Raw genomic sequence first — 22,813 nt, forward strand, 5'->3', positions numbered from 1 at the left:
AAATGGCGGACGTCTCTTCGGATTTGGGCCTGGTCCACTAACATGGCCCTGGGACACCTTGGAACTCGGACGTCCCCTGAGCCTTGAAGATTTTACAAAAGTCTTGGGGGCTCCCGACTCCTGCAGGCTTCCGGTGGGGAGCGGCTGCCATGATTGCTCGCGGAATGACCACGACGGAGCCACGAGATGGTGGTGCTCTCAGGCTGACGCCAGCTTTAGTCTGAAACATCTAGAAACAAGGTGGGGCTTTCATCGTTTGGGAAAAAAAATGTTTTAATCCAATGAAAAGTGATATTTTTAGGTCATATGATCAAGCCTTTCATCATTAGGAAACCAAAAGTAAAATGAACCAATGAAAAGTTTTATAAAGAAGTCACATGACCTGTTATGCTTACGTTACGCGCTGCTATAAAAAGCGTAGAAAATCCGTTGGCACGTGAGGCGGCGTCAGTAGCGGACCGATGTGCGAATAGGCCGAAGGCAGCACAACGCGCCGAGATCCGGATGGCACCGAGGTGGTGTCCAGCAAGTTGCACTGGTGTGGCCATCCTACAATGCTGCGCCGAAAGACGGCGTGGGGTGCCCGGGGGGAGGCGGCGCGAACGGCCTTCTTCCGCCTCCCCAGGTGGAGGCACCTCATGTGCAGTGCGGCGCCCCTTAGCGTTTCACTCGCCGTCCTGCCGAGTTGCGCCCGCACTTGCTGCTACAGTAGGCCGAAGGCAGCACAACGCGCCAAGATCCGGATGGCACCGAGGTGGTGTCCAGCAAATTGCCGCACTGGTGTGGCCATCCTACAATGCTGCGCCGAAATTCGGCGTGGGGCGCCCCGTTGGCCTGTGAGGTCGCGTCAGTCAGTGGGGGCTGGTTGAGAAAGCAATGTGATGCTGTGCGTCGCCCCCAAGAAGGAGGCTCCTCGGCTGCAGTGGGGCGCCCCTTGGTGTTTCACTCACTATCCAGCTGAGTTGCGTCCGCACTTGCGGCTACAGTAGGCCGAAGGAAGCACAACGAGCCGAGATCTGGATGGCACCGAGGTGGTGTCTAGCAAGTTGCCGCACTGGTGTGGCCATCCTACAATGCTGCGCCGAAAGTCCCATGGTCCGGCGAACTTTTTCCTTTTCCTTTCTGCATCTTGACCCACAATCCGTTTAACCTTTAGACACGACCAGGTCCCTGAATGTGTGCAGGGGGACGCTATTGATTGAATCAAAATGGCGGCTTCACACAAAGCTGACTCAAGCGTTGCTGGTGATGCTATACGGACAAAAAATGGTTTTCAGTTTGTACATTCTTCAGGATTTTTCCATCCAAGTCTGCTTGAGAGTTTGTAGAACAATGGCTTTAGATCTTGCCCTCCCCTCTTTTGACTGTTGGTCTTGTTGCCTATGTCTTCTGTTGTCATTTAACTGAACCTTTTTTGACTGCCGAAAGGGGTTCTGGTCTGACCGCTGGTTGGTGGAGATATTTTGACTATATCCTGGACCTGCCCGGCCTCGCCCAAAATGGCGCCGGTATAAATGGGACTCGTACCTCCTTGTTGTGTACTGGTTGCACAACCTTGATATCACGAGATTCGTATGCAGTTTTGAAGCACATGGCGGGCAGGAATGAGAATTGATTGAATATTTCGACATCCCTATTGATATTAAGTTCTGATGTGTTATTGATTACTGTACTATTGAAAGTTCGAATTAACGTCACCCATGGTACTTGCCCGCAAATGTATATCTAGATAATTTTATTGTAAGTGGCCCTGTCGTATTTTAATTACAAAATGTACGTCCACCGATTCCGCAACTGTTAGACACCTTAGTTCTTGCAACCTAATGGCCCGCTCGTTGCGTTCCTCTACAGTGTAAATGTCTCCTCATCATATACGATTCCAGTTTGCTCTGTGGCCGGCCCACGTGGTTATAGGCCCGTATTTGTATACTGACATTTTCACAATAAAGGTTTTTAAAACAAAACATGGTAGTAGTATTTACATTGGTAAAGTTTTTAATTTTAGTTTCTGTTTTCGAATCAGTAAAAGGCAAGTGAAATAAAGCAGTCCAATTACATGACGGTTAAAAGGTATAATACGCAGGAACGCAGTAAAGATAAATGGTCAAGGGCTGTTGTGTTTTTTACTCCTGCAACATAAAGTGATCGATAAGAATCTGATATTCAGGCGTATCGGCGACTAAGACAGCAGGCCGAGCATCTTTTGCTCAACTGCTCCGTCATGGGACGAAGAAACGCCCTTTTGCTAGAAAAGGAATATATTTTACTTGCAGGACAGTTGTAAATTTTCCGGGAAAATACATTAGCCTGGAACATTATAACATATATGTTTAAGAAAAAATAATGTTCGAAAGCAATAAAAAGCGTAATTTTTAGGTCATATGACCAAGCCTTTCATCATTAGAATAACAAAAGTAAAATTAACCAATGAAAAGTTTTATTAACAAGTCACATGACCTGTTATGCTTACGTTACGCGCTGCGCCCCGCGCCCCGCGCCCCGGATCGCTTCCGGGAAGCTGCGCTTCGCGCACCGGAGCACTTCCGGGTGCGCTAACGCGGCGTGTCATATAACGCATTACGCGACAACGTAGGTCCAGAATATAGTCAAAATGTCTCCACCAACCAGCGGTCGGAACACAACCCCTTTCAGCAGTCTAAAAAGTTCTGTTAAATGACAACAAAAGGGACAGGCAACAAGAACCATCAGTCAAAGAGGGGAGGGCAAGTTCTTCCCTACCGGGTCACGTTGGGGCGCTACCGGAACTGATCGAATTGGTAGTCTACAGTGTTTCTGGATGTTTCAGACTGAAGCTGGCGTTAGCATGAGAGCACCACCATCTCGTATCTCAGTCGTGGCCATTCCACGAGCAATCATGGCAGCCGCTCCCCACCAGAAGCCTGCGGGAGTCGGGGGCCCCCAAGACTTTTGTAGAATCTTCAAGGCTCAGTGGACGCTTTCGAGAATGGGGCCCAAGCCCTAGAAGACAAGCGTCCGAGTTCCAAGGTGTCCCATGGCCATTTTAGTGGACCACGCCCAAATCTGAAGAGGCGGCCGCCATTTTGAGAGTCCTGTGGCAGCCGCCTATAGTTGCATCGCAAGAGCGGGAGCAACTCAACTACATGGTGAGCGAGACGCTGTAGTCGCAAGAGCGGGTAGTAAACAGCTGAATGGCGGAAGAGGCACAGTGTAGCAAAAGCGGGCGGAATGGCAACTGAAACGGTAAAGGGGCGCTCCACTACAGCGTGTCTTCAGGTCAAACGGATTGTGGGATAAGGTCCAGAATGGAAGAGTCATCAAAAGGCAAAAAGTTCCGCCGGACCCTGGGAGCCGGCCGCCTATGTCGGGGGCGATCTTAGGCCACGCCAGGGCAACAGGACTTGGGGAGGGGGCAGAAGTCAAGCGCACCCTCCCAGTCCGCGCCACTACACCGTATGTTGAAAATCTGAAGCCATCGTTCTACAAACTCTCAACCAGCCTTGGATGAAAAATCTTGAAGAATGTACAAACTGAAAACCAGTTTTTGTTTGCATAGCATCAGCAGCAACGCTTGCTATCAAAATGCATGAGTTTCATGCTCGATCGATTGAGCTAGCCGGATCAGGCAACAAAAAGTATAAAATAGTTATGTAAATAGTTATTTAATAAAATGTTTTACCCTGTTACTTTGCTGGTGTGTTGTATATATTTATAATATTTGCATAGAGTTTATCGTTATTTTGGGCGGGGTGGGTGGCGGAGCCGAGCTGTCTTGCAGCCATCATGGTGTGAAGCTCAGTTCATCTCACTAGTTTCGTATTTCTCATGAGGGGTTGTTCCTAATGTTTCTATTTTAGCGAGGTCAAGAAGAGATCCCATTAGTGGCCTACTGATTTTGCTCGATTACTTTTATTTTTAACACGATTTTTCACTATCTGCAAAGACTAAACAGAGTATTGCGGCTTTGTGCTTGTTAGTAAATAGAGAATGAACCAAAGAGAATAAATTCTAAAATAGTAAATGCTTGGATAACAATCAATCAAATGGAGAGACAAGCAGGCACGACGGATTACAACGGGGGCAAAGGCCTGCGTTAACTACCCTCCACTATCTGCAAAGAGAGAGTACTTCTAAGAGAAAAGAGGGGGGGGGCAGCGTTTAAAGCACATCAGCGTGCATAAACACGAAAATGTTTTTACCTATCACGTACTTGACATTTGACAGCTTTTGATATTTGTTATTAAAAAACCATTGAAATTCAATGAAAAAACCATAGGTTTTAGCCCATATATAGTTAGGGATTAGCATTTTCAAAACCTTATTTTACTCGCATAAAACCATTGAAATTCGCATATATAGTTAGATGCGCTAACTATATATCGCGCACCCGCAATCCACTGCTGATGATGTCACATATTACATCATTCATGACATGCTCAGTGACATCACTGATGACATCACTGATGACAACATCCAGTGACTGTATGTTTCTATAAAGTTAAAATATGTCTTACATATTGAAGAATGAGTGGATGTATAAGTGTCTGGATGAAGGATTTAGTAGGTGCATGACTGACTGTATGAGTGAGTGATTAAATGTGTCTCACTGAGTGAATGGGTTAGTGACTAAACTGTCTTAATTTGTGGATCGTTATGTCTGTTGTTCTGTAAACTGCTGCATGTGTTGATCAGTAGCTATATGAGTAACTATATGGGTTATTGATTGGTTGCCCAAGTATTTGTATGGGAGACTGAGTGTGTGTGTGGGGGTGGCTGGGAGGTATGTGACTCTGTGCATAGATGTGTGAGCAGTTGATTCAGTAGATGTATGGGTTCAAAAGTGCATGTGGAAACAGCTGTATGGGCGGTTGACTGTGTGCATGAGTGTATTGGTGAGTGAATGGATATCTCAGTGCTACATGTCAAAGTAAGTACATATGTAAAACACAGTACATGTGAGAATTGACATATATAAATAACTGTGCATAAGAGCCAGTGAATGTGTGAGTGGCTGTATGGATCATTGTGAACTTGTATCAGGGATTGTATAAGAGAGTAAATATGTGTTAGTATATGTTTGAATAAGTAAGGTGTGTATAACTGTATAGTAGAGGAAATTGAGGTGTGATTAATTCTTTGCATGACTGACTAGGTGTGTGAGTTACTCCATGGATGAGTGACAGTCTGTGAGTGTCTGTTTACACTGAGTGTATCTAAGGTTATATTAGAGTCTGAAGAGGTTCATCGTATTATCACATGCATGATGTCATTAGTGATGTGCTCAGTAATGTCAAATGAGATGTCAAATGAGATGTCATCAGTGATGTCATTTGAGATGTCATCAGTGATGTCATCAGTGATGTCACTGAGCATGTCATGAATGATGTAATATGTGACATCATCAGCAGTGGATTGCGGGTGCGCGATATATAGTTAGCGCATCTAACTATATATGCGAATTTCAATGGTTTTATGCGAGTAAAATAAGGTTTTGAAAATGCTAATCCCTAACTATATATGGGCTAAAACCTATGGTTTTTTCATTGAATATATATATATATATATATATATATATATATATATACATATATATGCAGAAAAAGGCGTCTAACAAAGAATCCAAAGGACGACAGCGGACCCAGAAGTTTGAAGGTGCTATATTTTTATTGTGCTTTTCCCCGCACCTCCGCCATGACGCGTTTCAAGGCTAACGGCCCTTGATCACAAGTATATATATATATATATGTGAGTTTTCTCTCATGCTGTAGGGTAATTTTTATATTTCTTCTGTTCAGTGCCAGCATGATTTTTCTGGGGGTCCAGAACAGAAAAATATATTTCTAGACTGTACTTTAAATAGTGTGAACAGTCTGATGTACTTATACCGATGGCCCCAAGCCTGTTAGGCTGTCGATGTATGTTTTTTACCAGCAGGTGCGTCACTGGCAGGAACTTGACTGAGCGACCCACTATAAAAACAATGAAAGAACCATAGGTTTGGCAGACAGGGTACTCTGTGGCAGAGTACCTTGACCGTCATACTCCAAATGAATTTACAATGTTCTGATCTCCCCAATTGACCATTTCCTAGTAATCTATTTGTAATTACTTAATAATCCGATAGATCTGAACCTTTAGAGCATACTTTTTGCTAATCAGCCCACTTAACCTCACCTGTGCTACTCGGTGTTTGACCGACTGCACAGCCTTTCTATGCATCCCCATTATTTCACACTAGATTCCGAGCATGGCTTTTCTGGATCTTGTTGTTATCTCATTGGTTGATGAGTCGGGTCCTCGCCTGTTATGTACCCATGACTATAATTTTTGCTCAGTCTCATAAAATGTGTAAACATGCCATTGTAATTTCATTCTCAAAGCCAAGGGACAGCAAATGTCATGGAATGGGTGAGGATACCATGGTGAGGGGAGATGGGTGTCGTTGTTTCCATTGGTCAAGGTATGCAGATCTTGGGGGAAGAGGCTTGCACGGCAGACATAATCACTTTGAAATAGCGCAAACATTTGCTGGGAGGGACCGTTGTGATGGTGGTGTGGGCAGAAAAGTAAACATAGATATTCTTCTCAATCATGAATATTTAAACTTTAGTATGTGGTATTTTTAAAAGAACCCTTGCTTCAGTAGAAACACATTGAATTAGATTTGAAGATATAATAAATCATTACACATGACATCTACCTCTGATTTGTAGAGGTGCTGTGGGAGAAATGGGTCAAGTGTCTTTTCCGCAGTTCCCACAGTCAAACAGCTCAAACACTCGTTCCCTAGATATACATTTTGGTTTCCCAGGTGAAACTCACAAGGTGGGATTATGTATGTATTCATGTATATGCTATTTGTATAGCATGAACCTAGCTAAATTAAGGCAATTCTAGCACTTCTTCATCTCCATTTTAATGATGTCCTAGCTGTGGATCAGCCAAGACCCATCATAGGTGATAAGTTTGTCAGCCAGGTGGGCTCTCGTGTGCCAGCTGTCATGGACTTGTAGATGATGTTGCTGATTTTTGAAATGGTAGAATTTTCCAAGAGGAACAGTTGAAATTCCGACAGGGTGTTGCTATGTGGAGAAGTGTGGCTCAATGGTTAGAGCGGCAGACCCTGATGCAGAGGTCTAGCCCGGGACCAGGGTTCAATTCTCCGCCTCGGCGGGTCTTGGGCTCAAAATTCCACGGACCTGACAATTCTCGCCTCGGTACCTATTCCAATCATGGAGTCCCACTCTGCAACTCTGGGCAATAGCTTGCTTAATCTCCACAACGGCCCCCACAATGCTAAGGATGCCTGGCCTCCACCTTGGGGGTGCCCAGGAGTGGACGCCTCACAGGGAAAGCCAGGATGGGTTCTACAGCGGTATTCGTACAAGCGCCTTGAGACCCTTGCGGGTGAGTAGTGTGCTATACAAGTATCAATTTATTATTATTATTTATTATTATGTGAGCATATTTCTTCGGTCCCTTGATGAGGTGTGCTACAGCACGTAGTATGTATGCCCTTAAGGGCAGTTCTGATCATTCAGGTATGGATAAGGTGCAGGCACTGTTTGAGTCCCTACTCACCTTCTGGCTGCCATATCCTGCTTGCTGCACGCTCCGCTTGCCCTGGTGGGACAGGAGTCCCAGGGCCAACTCTTCTTGTTCCAGGCGCTGCTGCAAGGGACTTAACACAGCGGTAGGAGACTACAGGTCCCAGAACCCTCTGCTGCTTCAACAGGTGCTGCAGTGAGGAGGAGGCGCTGGTGATCACGCTTATAGCGCTGCCCCCCCCCCGGCGCGGGAGTCCCTACTCACTTTCTGGCTGCCATATCATGCTTGCTGCATGCTCCACTTGCCCTGGTGGGACAGGAGTCCCATGGCCAACTCTTCTTGTTCCAGGCGCTGCTGCAAGGGACTTAACACCGCGGTAGGATACTACAGGTCCCAGAACCCTCTGCTGCTTCCACAGGTGCTGCCGTGAGGGGGAGGCGCTGGTTAACCCTCTTATAGCATTGCCTCTCCCCCCACGGCGCGGTAGTCCCTACTCACTTTGTGGCTGCCATATCCTGATTGCTGCACGCTCCGCTTGCCCTGGTGGGACAGGAGTCCCAGGGGCAACTTTTCCTGCTCCAGGCGCTGCTGCGAGGGACTTAACACAGCGGTAGGGGACTACAGGTCCCATTACCCTCTGCTGCTGCCACAGGTGCTGCCGTGAGGGGGAGGCGCTGGTCATTGCGCTTATAGCGCTGCCTCTCCCCCCGTGGCGCGGGAGTCTCTATTCACTTTCCGACTGCCATATCCTGCTTGCTGCATGCTCCGCTTGCCCTGGTGGGACAGGAGTCCCAGGGCCAACTCTTCCTGCTCCAGGCACTGCTGCAAGGGACTGAACACCGCGGTAGGGTACTACAGGTCCAACAACCCTCTGCTGCTGCCACAGGTGCGGCCGTGAGGGGAAGGCGCTGATCATCGCGCTTAAAACGCTGCCTCTCCCCCCGCGGCGCGGGATGCAGCCCGGACGAAGCCGGGACCAAGGGCGGGCTGGTCTGTGCCCTTCAGGTGCCGGTAGACGCCGGTCTCGGCTGGGCCACCACACTGACACTGACCATTAGGCACTTACCCTATCCACCCAGCCTCAAGGTAACGTGAAGTAATTTGTAACTCCCTGCCCACCATTGCGCTGTCTCGTGGCTTTTTAGTTGGGCCACTTGGAATTATTACTACAAAATGAGTAAACTTAGAGGAGTAGCCGGGATCTTAGATGCATTCATTGTAAGGGCCGAGTCCTTGTTAACGCACAAAATTGAATTGACCGAGAGATGGTTGTCCCTGTACCCTGCTACGCTACAGTCCCGTCTATCGTTAGGTGGTCCTATTTCTGACAGCGCAACATACCCAAACCCACAAAATACATCGCCAGCGAAGATTTGTCCTATTTCCTCATATCCATCTCTGCTAAGCTTGGATGCACCTAACATGATTGCCCCGGGTGTGTCTTGTATTAACACTGGGGCGCAGGTAGCTAAGTCACAAAGGAATGCAAAATTAAATGCCCAACCCACCACAAGGAAGACAAATGTTGGAACATCTAAGACTAAAATTAAAAACACAAAAGGTTGCCAATCTGTTAGCAATGTAAATAACCATGTGGCTATTATTATTACTAAATCTGTAGCCACTCAGACAGACGCTATTCCTGAACTTTTGTGTAATGAGATCAATACAGACATTGCTGGGGAAGTCGCCCTCGTAGGGTCTGCAATGAAAGTTTTGGAAACTACAATAGCTAACATTAAGGAGATGATTGACACAAATTTCAACTTACTCTGGGGGAAACTAAAGCGCATGGACTCTGCAATGGTCAACTTAAGTGGTAGCAAGGTGAACAATGTCGCCAATGATGTCGGGGGACCCTATAATTTCTGTGGCTAACAAACATGGGCCTGACCTACAATTGATGAGTCCCGTCCTACATAAGGATCCTCCCCTTGCAAACCCTCACACAACTTGTAATCCAAATGAACTCTGTGCTGAACCCCATTCTTAAGCGGAGGAATAGTCAAGATATGCTCCCAGTGTATAATGCAAATAATTTAAACTCAGATCCAAGTAGCAGTCACTATAACCAGTCACAGCCCGGTACCACTGCGAATGATCCAAGCAGGTTTACTACGGACTGTCTTAGGGGTACACATTTGAGTCCAAACACCGATGTCCTGAGCTTACCCCCGGCCTCAAGTCCATATGTGTTAGTCCTGGCCGGCGTCCCTAATCTTGCTGGGGGCCAGAGGGAATCCTGGGCAGACATCCATAATAAATCTGTAGACTGGCTATGTAAACACAAAGGTTTTCACCCTTCTGATATGAATGAAATCCTTATGGTCAGAAGAGTAGGGTGGGTTGGCCATTCAGATAAGAACATAAATGGCGACTGTATTGTCCTTAATTTCCGTAGACCTCAAATGGTTCTCCGTTTACTAAGTATTCATGAGCAATTATTCATACAAAGCCCTGGTATCTCTGCGCTCCCTCTAGGTTATTTTTACAAATCACCATTTATACCTTTTAGGGATGCTTACGCACCGCTTCTGGTAACCAATAGGTTCTATGCACTTTCCAGTTTAGATGCCCAGGACTGACGACCCCGTTGATGGTCCATTTGCAGGACCATGTGGAGGACTCCCCAGGTATTACACTCACAGCTCATAATGACAAGCTACCTTTAACCAGGGCTGATGTGGTAACCAACTTGAGTATCTTAAGTTATATACCTACCTATAGACCTACAGAACATACAGCTGCTTACATACATTATGTGACTAATTTCTTTTATTTTCCTCAAATCATAATAATTAAATTTGCAAAACATTGCATATGTAAAGAAAGAAGAATGTGCATTTAGGGCATATGTGACCTAAAAAATTTACATCTCCTTATACCCCATAATTAAGCCTATAGTAATACAACATTCATCAAATCACATTTTTGTTTGAGTCCGATGCAATAATGTTTCTCTAAGGATTAGATATTATTTCTAAACATAACTGCATTATACTATATGTTATTCTCACATCTCTATTTTATGCCTAGGTATGAAAAGAGTTTTGATAAAGGTATGACCTATTTTGGAAAAATCTGTTCTCAACAATACGGACTGATAGCAGTGGTAGGACATTTTCAGTTTTTCCATTTATAGTTAATTTTATGTTTCCCTGGTCTGAGGTATATGTAGAACGTAATACCCACGATTGTGTTAGCAATTTATCCTCAGCAGAAGTGATTTTATAGTTACTGTACTCAATACAAGATAATGCAAATTTGTGTTCCGGTGTACTGCTTGTGATTTCAAAAGTATTGCCTTGCCAGAGCAAATCTTGACAAGAACGTGAAGAGGATCAGAAATCAAGTAAATCCAGACTTAACTTTGATTCACAACCCCGCTAGATTCCTTACTCTTTTTTAACCTTAAATCATTATTGTGTAATGGTGGCTCGTTTGAGAACTTCACGCCGTTAGACCAGGATCTTGTTACCTCGAACCCTGCAAGCATTGTATGTATGCATTGGCCAAGAATCTCCCTTGACCTGCTGTTACATCCCTTTGTAACCACTCCTTGTCCTCTGCTTCTTGTCAGAGGTATGTTAACATGTTCAAGTATTACCCGTACTCCAAAAATACCACAGCTTACTTCAAGAATCTCTCCTGTCTTATCCATATAAACTGCTGGAAATATTGGTAAGTACCCAACTCTCCTGATATCTTAAATCTAATGCTCTGATTGAACCTTCCTAATCTGGTTTCCGTGAAGCCCAAAGTAGTGAAATTGCTCTCTTGGTTGCACTCACGATCTTCACCTCATCTTGGATCAGGTCGTTCTGTGGTACTGATCCTCCTTGATCTCTCAGTGGCTTTCAATGCTACCTCTCATTCTATTCTTTTCAATGATCTGCATCATTAGGACATCTGCCTGCAAGCTCTGAATTACCTTACTCGATTTGTAACTGGCAAAACCCAAACAATATTTCTTACTCTGTCAGTCTTTTGCTTCTCAGGTAGCATTCAGCGCCTGAGGGATCATCTATATCTAACTCTCTTCAATATCTATGAGCCACCTTCAGCAGAGATAGCCAAATTCTTTGCGTTCAAAATCGTCTCATATGACGACTAGACCAAAATAATAATTTGTAGATTTATATAGCGTGGCTTATCACTCGTGAGGGTATCCAGGCGCTGTCCATAGTCAAGGGGAAGATTAGTTGATTTGCCGAGAGCTACAGGATTGTGAGCTGAGACACGAACCTGGATCCCCAGCTCTGAAGTTGGCAACTCTGTCAAATCATTTTCTCCATCTCGAGCAACAGCTCTGAGAACCACGCCAAGTGGTATTGTGTGTGAATTTCTATCTGGATGCAATCTAGCTGCTTGAAATTAAATAGTGATTAGACAGACAGAGGTGTTAATTTTTGGAAATTTAGCAACTAGTTAGTTATATGCTTGGTGGCCTGTGGAACCAGGCTCTGCTCCCATTCCAGTTACATCAGCCAGGATCTTGGGCATCCTTTTTGGATAAGTTTCCCTAGGTAGCCAAATTCAATCAGGTTTTGGTCATCTGTTTTGCCAGTATGAAGATGCTGCTGAAGATGTTTCCTTGGCTTCCTATAGAAATTCGGAAACTATTATACAGACACTTATTACCTCTGGCCTAGAACATAGGGGCATCATTTACCTATGCATTGCAGCTTATCGTATGTATTGATTGCAGGTAATCCATTATTTTGCAGCCCCCCTTGTTACTCTATCTATTTGCTTGCTCTACTACTTATTCTCACCCTCTAATTCTTTGTTGCTCCCTATGCATAAGCAGATCCTGTTTAAGGGTATCTACTTTGCTATCAAACATTTTGAAAGGGATAATAAAAAGGGGGGTCGGGTCGAGATCATACATCGCTCTGCTTTTCCTTGCAATTTCTCTAAGCTTACCAATATTAACAATACCAAGGGCATGTCATTTACAATTACTCTAGCTCCCACCTTTGCAATATCTGGCGCACTTATCTATCGGCCCCCTGATGGTGCAGCTATATCTGTCAATCCGTATCTGACACTGTGGGTCAACTTTAACCACTGCATGCCAATTTTGTGGTTTTATGAGATTTTAAACTTTACATAGATGATCCGAACAATAAATCTGCGCAGCAATTTGCGAGCACCTTGTAGGGTTTTAACCTGGAGCAACTTGTTAAGGTGCCTACTTACAGAGCTGGTATTACTCTTGATTCTATCCTGGCCAGTCCCCTGCTGGTCAAAGTCCAACTGGTGGTTAATCTTATTTGGTCTGACCATGTCCTTATTCCTTTTGAGATTAGCTCACAAACCCGTCAGATTTCGCCATGTTTAATAAAGATGTCTAGGCCTTGGCGTAACGTCAGTGATCAGCTTTGTTTAGATGTCCTCCAGTCTGTCACTATTGATCGGACTGAAGTTTTAGAACAAGACACTTTGCTTTTCAATGATTGAGTTGAGATGGCCATGAACATCATTGCTCCTATGGAATCCAACTCATCTACCAGACTTAAGCCTTAGGCACCTTGGTTCTCTGAATGCCCTTAAATCAGATCAATCTCAATGCAAAAGTTAGAAAGGCAATGGAGGACCAAATATGATATGGATGAAAAAGTGCTCTTCAGAACTAACATGTAGCAATCCGGATGGCTCAAAAAGCAGTCATTGCCCTGTCTATTTCTGAGGCTGATAATTCACATCAGGAGTTGTTAAAGATGCTCAGCACCTTTCTCTCCCCTTTGGCTGCAAAAATACTCTCATCCAATTGGTGGAGCTTTGCGAAGGCCTCACAGATTGTTTTCATGCCAAAATTCAAGCAATTTATGATCGATTTCGGATGCCTTTTTCCACTTCCCATAGTGTTTCTTCCTCTCCTCCTCCTTTACTGTCCAGCTTTGTCCCTATATCCCTTGAGGAATCAGCCATGGAACTTGTCAAATGCAAGTTGGGTTCTCCGCTCTACCCTTGTCTCATGGCCATTCTCAAACTGGCTATCTTGGTGGTGAATTCGACTTTGAACAGTCTTCTTAACAATTCTCTTACCCAGGTGCATGTTCCTTCTGGCTGGAAACAGACCCTTTTACTTCCCGTACTTAAGAAATCCTCAGTTGATCGTAAGACTCGTAGTAATTTTAGTCCCATTTCACTTCTCCCCACTGTAGCAAAGCTCTTGGATAAAAATGTGAATAGTCAGTTCACACACTTTTGGAAGGAAAACAACCTGCTATATGTCTCACAATCAGGATTTTGCTCTGGATATAGTACAGAGAACGGCCTTCTTGAGGTCTAAGAATACATCAAAGTAAACCTTGATTAAAACCCTCCGCTCATGGTAATGCTTTTGGATTTTTCAGCAGCGTTTGATATGGTCTCTCATGCTATTTTGCTTGAGATGCTGCAAATGATCGCCATTAAAGATCTCTTCCTGCTGTGGTTCAAATCTTTCATTAGTAACCGTACTCTGGCAGTTTTCCCTCCTCCTTTCATCTCTGCCGCAAAACCCTGGGTTTATCGAGTTCCTGAGGGTTCGGGTCTTAGCCCTACCCTTTATAATATTTACCTATCATCCTTGGCTAAAATTGTTGAGTCCTGGGGAGTGAGAGTTGTATCCTATGCCGAAGACACTCACCCCCTTTTGGCCATTCATAAAAATGTTCCTTCTTCTTTTAGCTCTTTTAAGACTTTTCTTAAATCTGTTGCGGACTGGATGAATGCAAGCTTTTCAAAGCTTAACTCAGACAAAACTCAGATTCTTTTCTCTGGTGTTGTCTACCCTTGATTCCAACCTTTAGTCAATCATCGAGGCTTGTATGGTATGACTTGTCATGCTTTGGCGGGTTTATACACGTTGTGCTGTTTGAGCAATCCTTGGTCAGAGAGTGGTGGAGGTCGATGAGCCAGGTCTTTTTCTGCTTACTGAATTCCCTCACTGAGGGGGATGTGTGTAGGGGGAGGCCATTCCATGACTTGCCGGAGAGGAAGGAGAAGAAGCTGCTCCCGCTTTGGCTTTGATGGATGCCTGAGACCTGGGGTAAGGTGAGGGAGGAGGAGCAGAGCTCTTTAGTCGGGCTGTGGAAAGTCAGGCGGTTGTTGATGTCTGTGTATCCAGTTTCGTGGATGGCTTTGTAGACATGAGTGAGTTGCTTGAAGAGGCATCTTTTCTGAACTGGGAGCCAGTGGAGGGCCCTGAGGTGAGGGGTAATACAGGAATTTCTGGGAATGTCGACGGTGAGTCTTGCTGCAGAATTCTGGATGGTTTGGAGGAGGTTGAGGAGTTGTTTTGTAGTTCCGGCGTAGAGAACATTACGGTAGTTGAGTCGGCTGAAGATTAGGGCCTGGAATTTTGTCTTTGTGGTTGAGGTGGGTATCCAGTGGAAGATCTTGCAGAGCATGCTGAGGGTGTGAAAGTAGGCGGCAGAGACTGAGTTGATCTGTTATTCCATGGTGAGGTGGGCGTCCAGGATGATTCCGAGGTTTAGCATGTGATAAAACGGGGTGGGTGCTGGGCTGTGTGTGGAGGGCCACCAGGTGTCGACCCAGGGGTAGGGCTTGTTTCGAAAGATGATGACCTCCGTCTTGTCCGAGTTGAGTTTAAGGCAGTTGGTTTTCATCCAAGTGGCGATGCTCTCATGGTGGTTTCGAAGTTCAGTCTTGTGGTGTCTGGGTCTCCTGAGAAGGATAGGATGAGCTGGGTGTCTTCTGGAGACTATTTTGAGTCCATGGGTGCAGACGATGTTGGCCAGAGGAGTCATGTAGGTGTTAAAGAGGGTGGGACTGAGGGAGGAGCCCTGGGGGACGCCACAGATTATATTTTTGGGTGCAGAGGCAAAGGGTGGAAGGTGGATATTATGAGTTTGTCCGGAGAGAAAGGAGGCCATCCAGTCGGGAGCCTTGCCTTGGATGCCAATGGGGTGATGAGGGTGTTGTGGTAGAGCATGTCGAAGGCTGCCGAGAGGTTGTGGAGAATGAGGGCAGCCCCAGGGATCCACAGATAGATCCGGACCAGTGCTGGTCGTCTGATCTTGACCTTTCTCGACACCAGTCCTGAGGGCAAAGCTCCCAGGCTGATGGTGCCCACTGCCAGCACCATCCCCATTTAAATCCACAACTCTGACACGAAGCTGGAGGGAAGTTGCCTGACACCGGCACTGACTGGAGCAATGCCGTCCAGGTCAGAGCCAGAGCCCTATTTATATGGGCTAGGACTTGGAGAGGAATGGAAGGGGTTGCTGGACCCTGGAGAATATAGCCTTTTGATGACAACATGCAGTGGTGTGAGGATCTGGATGAATGCGTTTCTAAGATCCAATCATTCAATGGCTTCCTGATTTACAGTCCGCCGGGGTCAAAAACTCTATTTGTGGACAAAATCAGCCAAGTACTCGAATCTTGTCTCCTGAAGACTAATTTTACGGTCCTGGGGGAATTTAATTTCCACTTGGAAATTTGTCTGGACACACTCTTGATAGATACTCTGGCAGGCCTCTGACTAGCCCAGTTAGTAGAAGGCCCCACTTATGCAGCCAGCCATCGGTTGGATAGGATTTTCACAAACAACCCCAACATTAATTCTACCCATACCAGGCCACTAATTTGGACTGATCATTGTGTCATACTATGGAAGCTTAATCTCCATGACACCTCCTAGGATTCAGAATAGATGTTAGGTGTCTCAGCCGTGGAATAAAATCCAACCCGCGGATCAAGGCTTTAAACTCGCTCAATCACTCCCCATTAAGGATTCTAGTCCAGATCAGATGGCTGAGGACTATAATACATGGATTATCTCTGCCCTTAATGTCATTATGCCAATCAGAAGTTTGAATACATCTCATAAAAAAATCCTCCCAGCCCTGGTATAATGACTCACTTAAATTAATTAAACGAGAATGCCGCAAACAAGAGCGCTTGTGGAGGTCTAAATATAGCATATATGAGAGAGACAAATGCAAAGCATGTCTAAGTAGTCATAAACAATCAATTCTGGAGGCCAAAATAGATTACTACACATCACACATAAAAGCTGCCAGTAATGCCCCCAAAGGCCTGTTATAGATAATAAAACAACTGACCACTACTAGTCAAAACAGACACGGCATGTATCAATGAAGGTTTCTGCAATTCCCTAGCTAGCAAGTTTCAGGATAAAGTTCCTAATATTTTTAATGATTTTACTAATCACAATCGTTCAATTGGCGCACCCCAGTCTAGTTCTAAGCTAATCAGCTTTAGGCACTTTAATACCCCTTCAGTAGCACAGATTTTCTAACTCATTTCACAGGTGAAAGCTGGATCTCCTGCTGACATGTGCCCCTCCAAGATTATTCATATGGCTCCTGAAGTCATAGCACAATACCTTTTTTACGGTTTTCTCTTCTATTTCTATGTTTGATATTGGGGTTTATCCTACTATCTGGAAATCAGTGTCAGTGCTTCACCAGTTGAAGAAACCCACTCTCAATCCACTTGATCCCAACAACTATCGACCTATTGCTAGACTCCCCTTTCCGGCAAAAGTAGCAAAAAAATTCTTGAACCATCAACTCTCCTCCTTTTTAGAGGACAGCCATCTTTTGGATGACTCACAGTTTGGCTTCAAAGCAAATCATAACACTGAATCTGTCTTGCTTACTCACAGCAACCGAGAAAAGTCACTCATCTCTCGATTGCAGAGGCAATGCAGTTTTGATTCTGTTGGATCTCTCTGCAGCCTTTGATACAGTCAACCATGAACTATTTATCGACCGTTTGCGGGAATTATGGATAACTGCTCTAGCATTGGCCCTGCTTAAATCATTCCTTTCAGGACAGCAACAAGTGGTATCCCTTGGTGATTCTGTCTCAATAACTTTTTGTCTCCCATTTGGGGTCCCTCAGGGTTCTTCCCTGTCCCCCCACTTGCTGCTCTGATTAAATCTTTTGCATTGTAAGATGTAAGCGCTGCTGGTGCCACGTTTAACAACTGCATGAGGGTAGTGAGCACATGGATGGCCAACCAGTGCTTGAGGCTTAATTCCTCCAAAACTGAAGTTATCCAATTTGGGAACAATCCAGCCAATTGGTCTCCCCTCTGGTGGCCATCGGACTAGGATACAGCACCCAAGCCAATTCCCAAAGTAAACAATTTAGATTTTGTGTTAGACAGCGAATTAAAATACAAAGATCAAATCAATTAAATCACCTCATCCTCTTTTTTCGTCTTAGAATGTTGAAGAAAATTGCTAAATTTCTTCGGGCTGATTTATTGAAAGGAGTGCCCCTGCCTTCTTTACGAAAAACCTTGAGCAGTATATTCCAAGCAGAACATTACGCGTTGGCTCAGCCAATCTGTTGAAGGTTGTCTCCTTTAAGCCTACCACTTTGAGGGGCGAGGGGAGGGGGGGCAGAAGCCTCTTAAGGATTATAGCCCATCAGTGGAATCGTTCACCACTAACTCAGAAAACGGCACCCTCACTCATGATTTTCAGGAACCATCTTAAAACCTGGTAATTTAATAAATGATCTCAAGCACTTTGCTCTCAGTTGCTCCCATAGTTCCGTCCCGCGCCAAGACGCCTCTGGGTATTTGAGCGATTTACAAATCATAAATCCAGTGGACTGGACACATCTCCAGATACTGGCATGCTTTCTCCCCCTACTGCGGCTGTAGAGGAGGGAGTGTTCTTCTCTATGGTGGTGCAGAGGGTGGCTGAGGTTCTTGACCTTAGCCTACCCTCAGTGGCATTCAATACAAACATCTTTTCAGAAGGACTGAAACTGCACATTTCCCTCTCAGAATTGCTACCCCCGTTCAACGAAGCCCTCACAGACGTCCTACTTGGGACCTGGTACAACCCGAGCACAGGGGCTCCTGTGAATAGGATGATTGCCTGCCGCCACCGGCCTGCTGCATGGAACCCAAAGTTCCTCACCCAGCACCCTATCCGACGCAGCTTGGTGGTCCAAGCCTTTACAACTCATGTAAACCCTGGCGCTTTCCTTACTGCACCCCCTGTGGGGGAAAGCCTTTTAGGCTTCTATTTCAACACTCTGTGGGATACGGTTGCGCAGGTGCTGAAGGCCCAGGCTGTACTTTCCCAGACTGTTGCATATGGGAGAGATTCAGCGAAATTCACAATAAGATGTGGACTTCACACCACACATTCACTAGCCTCCCTATCAAACCATCTATCCTGACAAACTGGTGCGTCGCACAAGAGTCTTCTTTCTTACAAAAGTGTTTACTCCATTTCACATAGCCCAATCCATCATTCTGATTACTTTTTACACTCCTCCACATCCCTCTAAAGAAGAGGAATGACTCCACCTCCTAGACCCAAAAAGAGTGGTATTCTACCATGAACGCTTTGAGAGTACCAGAGGATTACCAACTCTTCGTGGGGTATGTTGGAGAGAAAGAAAGGAAAGCCTGTGTAGAATTGGGCTATCTCCAAATTGATTGTGCCCTGCATTAAGAACTGCCACACATTAGCCAAAAAGCAAGTCCCTGAGGGTTTGTGTGCTCATTCCACCAGAGCCAAAGTTGCAACCACTGCCTTAGCACGTGGAGTTCTGGTCCTGGATATCTGCCACGCAGCAGTGTGGGCTTCCTTGCACATGTTTACCAATCACTGCTGCCTTGTCAGTGAGGTCCGTGGGGATGGCCATTTTACCCGCTTGGTCCTGCAGGACTTACTTGTGTGAAAGTGGTTCTCAGATCCACCTCCGGGGACGTATTGCTTGGGTGTCTATTCTAAGGTAAGGAATCTGCGGCTACAAGTCTCTATCAGATAAGCAAGTTCTCTCATAGGGTATTTCCATGTATAATTATAAGCGTTGAATAGTCCTGCCCACCTGCGGGGACCCTGGAGCACTTTTTCCAATATAACTTCTTAAGTGCTGAAGTTCGCCTTACTTTAGGAAGTCCTTGAAAAGTCACTTAAGAAAGTCATAATGCAGCCTATAGGATTAAGCTGCAGTGGTCACCATTCTTCATCTTGGAGAGGCAAAAGAGGAACATCCAAGGAAATATGCACCTAATGCTTTCATAACTTTGTAAGGACACAGTAAAAAATTCTTCACAAACCCTTTTGCTATGAGAGGGAGAGATGAATGCATGGTAATGTAGCCCTAAGGCTGCCATTATAAGGAACGAAAAAAGAGACTGTGTCTTTAAGAATTGTGTGACCTCCAATATCCCATTATGCTCAGCCAGAGGCAGTTACCTCAGTTCTTTTTGAAGGCTGTACTAGCTGAATAATAGCAGAACATGAAAGTGTCTGTCTACTCCACCGGGGAGGAGTGAGGGTTGCTTTTGACTATCATGGAAATACCACTAGGAGAGAACTGGAGTTACAGGTAAGAAACAATACCTTCTCTCGTAGGGGATTTCCATGAATAGCCATAAGTATAGACAAAAAACTAAATTTAGATAACTATCTAAGCAAAGAGATTTCTGAGAGACGCCTGTCCCACTTGAGCATCTGCTCTAGCATCTATGTCAAGGCAGTAGTGCCTAGTGAATGTGTGGATTGATCTTCATGTAGCAGTTTTGCAGATGTCTGCCAAGGGAATATTTCTCTTCAAGGCAGTAGTGGCTGCCTTGCCTCTAATGGAGTGTGCTTTGGGTTTGACAGTAAGAGATTAATTAGCTAGCTGACAACAGCATAGGATGCAAGAGACAATCTACCTGGAAACTGACTGGAGGTAACACAACCCTATGAGAACTGGGTCATTATTATTTTTTTTTCTTTTTATTGAAAATTATAAACAAACAAGGCAATAAGGAACATTTTACAGAATACCAGTTCAAACGAGGGAGGAACAAGGCAATACAGAATCATATGCAATCGGCAATGGGATGGGGGGGAAGAATGGGTGAAACAAGTCAGTGCGTCATTAAGATGATACTTTGGTCGGAACGTGGGGTAAAGGGGAGAGTGAAGCCTCAGTGTTAGTTGTCACGGGGGGAGTGCAGATGCCCCCACGGTAACTGTTCCAGGGACCCCATATCTTGTTCCACTTCCGGGGTCGCCCCCGGGCCACGTAAACAGTTTTCTCCCTAAACATCGCCCAATCCATATTCTCCCTCCATGCTTCAACGGTCGGTGGCCTCTGGGACCCCCATAACTGCGCTATGTCTCTTTTAGCGATCATATTTCCAAGGGTCACCCACTGGGTCTGTGCAGCATTGTGATCTGTTGGCTCCCACACATTCAATAAACAGCGCCTGGCTTCGGGCAAAAGAACAATATCAGTGGCCTCCTCCATCATTTTATGCACCTCATTCAAGAAGACAGTTACATCACGGCACTCCCAGAGAATGTGGAGAAATGTCCCAACCAGCCCGCATCCCCGCTTACACAAACCATCTTCAGAAAATCCCATTCTAACCAGACGGGGGCCTGTAACGTAAGTCCTGTGGAGTATCTTGAGCTGCACCAACCTCAGACGGGCCGGAATCGCAACCTCCTTAGGAGAGGAGATCGCCGACTGCCAGTCCTCATCGTCCAATTCTAAGCCCTCCCGGGTCCATGAGTCCCGGAGCTGAACCAGTAGGTCAGCCCTATTGTTTATTAGTTTTTTATAGATCAAGGAGATAGTACTGTCCGGCACGTGACCGTCCAGCACCCTATCCTCAAGCGGGGACGACTCCGGGATCTTCTCACCCTCTGAAAAACCAGACTTCAAGGCATGGCGGATCTGAAGATATCGAAAGTATTCCCGATCATTTAATTGGAACTCTGTCTTCAGTACCTCAAATGATTTGATATGGTCCTTTACCCAGAGGTCGCCCACCTTACTGATACCTATCAGGTCCCACTTCTCCAACCCCTTGGTCTTCCACAGGTTGCCTAGTCTCTCAGAAGCGAAAAGCGGGGTAGCCAAAGTCATGCGGTCTTTCCATCCCATCGCATTATTTGCATCATACCAGAAACGCACAGCGGTCCTCGTAGGGCCCGACAGAACCCTACCAGCTGACCTTGAGTACAGTACTCTATAATAATCACCCCCAGGCAACAACCACCTATCCATAGTGAACGCGGGGTTAGACGGACCATACATGCAATGATTATTAGCGCTCAGTTGAGACGCCCAATAATACCGCTTAATGTCAGGGAGAGCAATACCCCCATCATACCAAGGGAGCGTTAGCTTCGCGAGCGCAATACGGGGTCTACCATCCCAAATCAACTTCCTCTGGAGGCCCTCCACTGCACGAAAATAACTAGCCGGAACTATGTTAAGGGTATTTTGGAGTGCATTGAGGAACCGTGGCAGAGACATCATTTTGAAGAGCGCAGCCCAGCCGAGCGGCGAAAGCGGGAGCTTACGCCAGCCCCCCACGTCCAGTTTCAACCTATTCAACGGGGGGATCAAATGCTGCTCATAACGAGCCACCGGGTCTAATGAAATATAAATTCCGAGATACCTGAACCCCGAAGACGTCACCTGGATGGGACAATCACGTGGGAGAGGAGGGACCTCACCCCACAGTACATAAAGACAAGACTTGGTCCAATTTATAACCAGACCAGAATTCTTACCAAAGAAGGTAAGGACGTCGAATAGAACTATCAGCGATTTCCGGGGAGATGTTAAATAAAGCAGGATATCATCCGCGTAGAGCGAGATACGATCCCCGAAGTCAGGGGACCACCGAATACCCTTCATCAAGGGCTCCCACCGTATCCATGCAGCAAGGGGCTCGAGGGCCAGGGCGAACAGTAACGGTGACAAGGGACAACCCTGCCTCGTACCCCTCCCCAGACAGAACGGCTTAGAAACCCGTCCGTTAACAACGATCTGTGCCAGGGGTCCCTCATAGAGGAGTTGCACCCAGCCAATAAAGCCTGGACCAAATCCGAACTTAGCAAGAGCAGCCCACAAATACGGCCATTCCACGGTATTGAACGCCTTCGTGGCGTCTAGAGAGGCCAAGATGGCTGGCTCACGTAACGTCGCCGCCCTCGCGAGAACACCATGCAACCGTCTGAGATTCAGGGCTGTGTTTCTGTGCGTAATGAAACCCGATTTATCTGGATGGATCAGATCGCTAATCACAGTTATTAATCGATTGGCCAATACTTTCGCGAGAATCTTAGGTTCCGCATTTAAAAGGGATATCGGCCTATAGGAAGCACACTTATCCCTCGGTTTCCCTTCCTTGTGGAGCACCACAATGGTAGCCAGATGCTGATCACCGGGAAGGGAGCCTCTCTCACGCGATTCAACAAACATATCCTGTATATAGGGAGCCACCTTGTCGGGACACAATTTATAAAGTTCAATTGGGAGA

The 22,813-nt window shown here is 45.8% G+C and overlaps 1 protein-coding gene across 1 annotated transcript in view; it reads left to right on the forward strand.

Annotated features, from left to right (window-relative positions):
- Positions 1-22,813, forward strand: part of LOC147683289 (uncharacterized) — a 1,765,034-nt gene that overhangs the window by 748,792 nt on the left and 993,429 nt on the right. The window contains exon 10 of the mRNA XM_086942513.1: positions 10,564-10,639. Within this exon, the coding sequence (XP_086798639.1) occupies positions 10,564-10,639 (76 nt within the window). The remainder of the gene's footprint in view (positions 1-10,563; positions 10,640-22,813) is intronic.

Source organism: Lissotriton vulgaris, chromosome 11 (genome assembly GCF_964263255.1).
Source record: "Lissotriton vulgaris chromosome 11, aLisVul1.2, whole genome shotgun sequence".
NCBI classification, from domain to species: Eukaryota; Metazoa; Chordata; class Amphibia; order Caudata; family Salamandridae; genus Lissotriton; species Lissotriton vulgaris.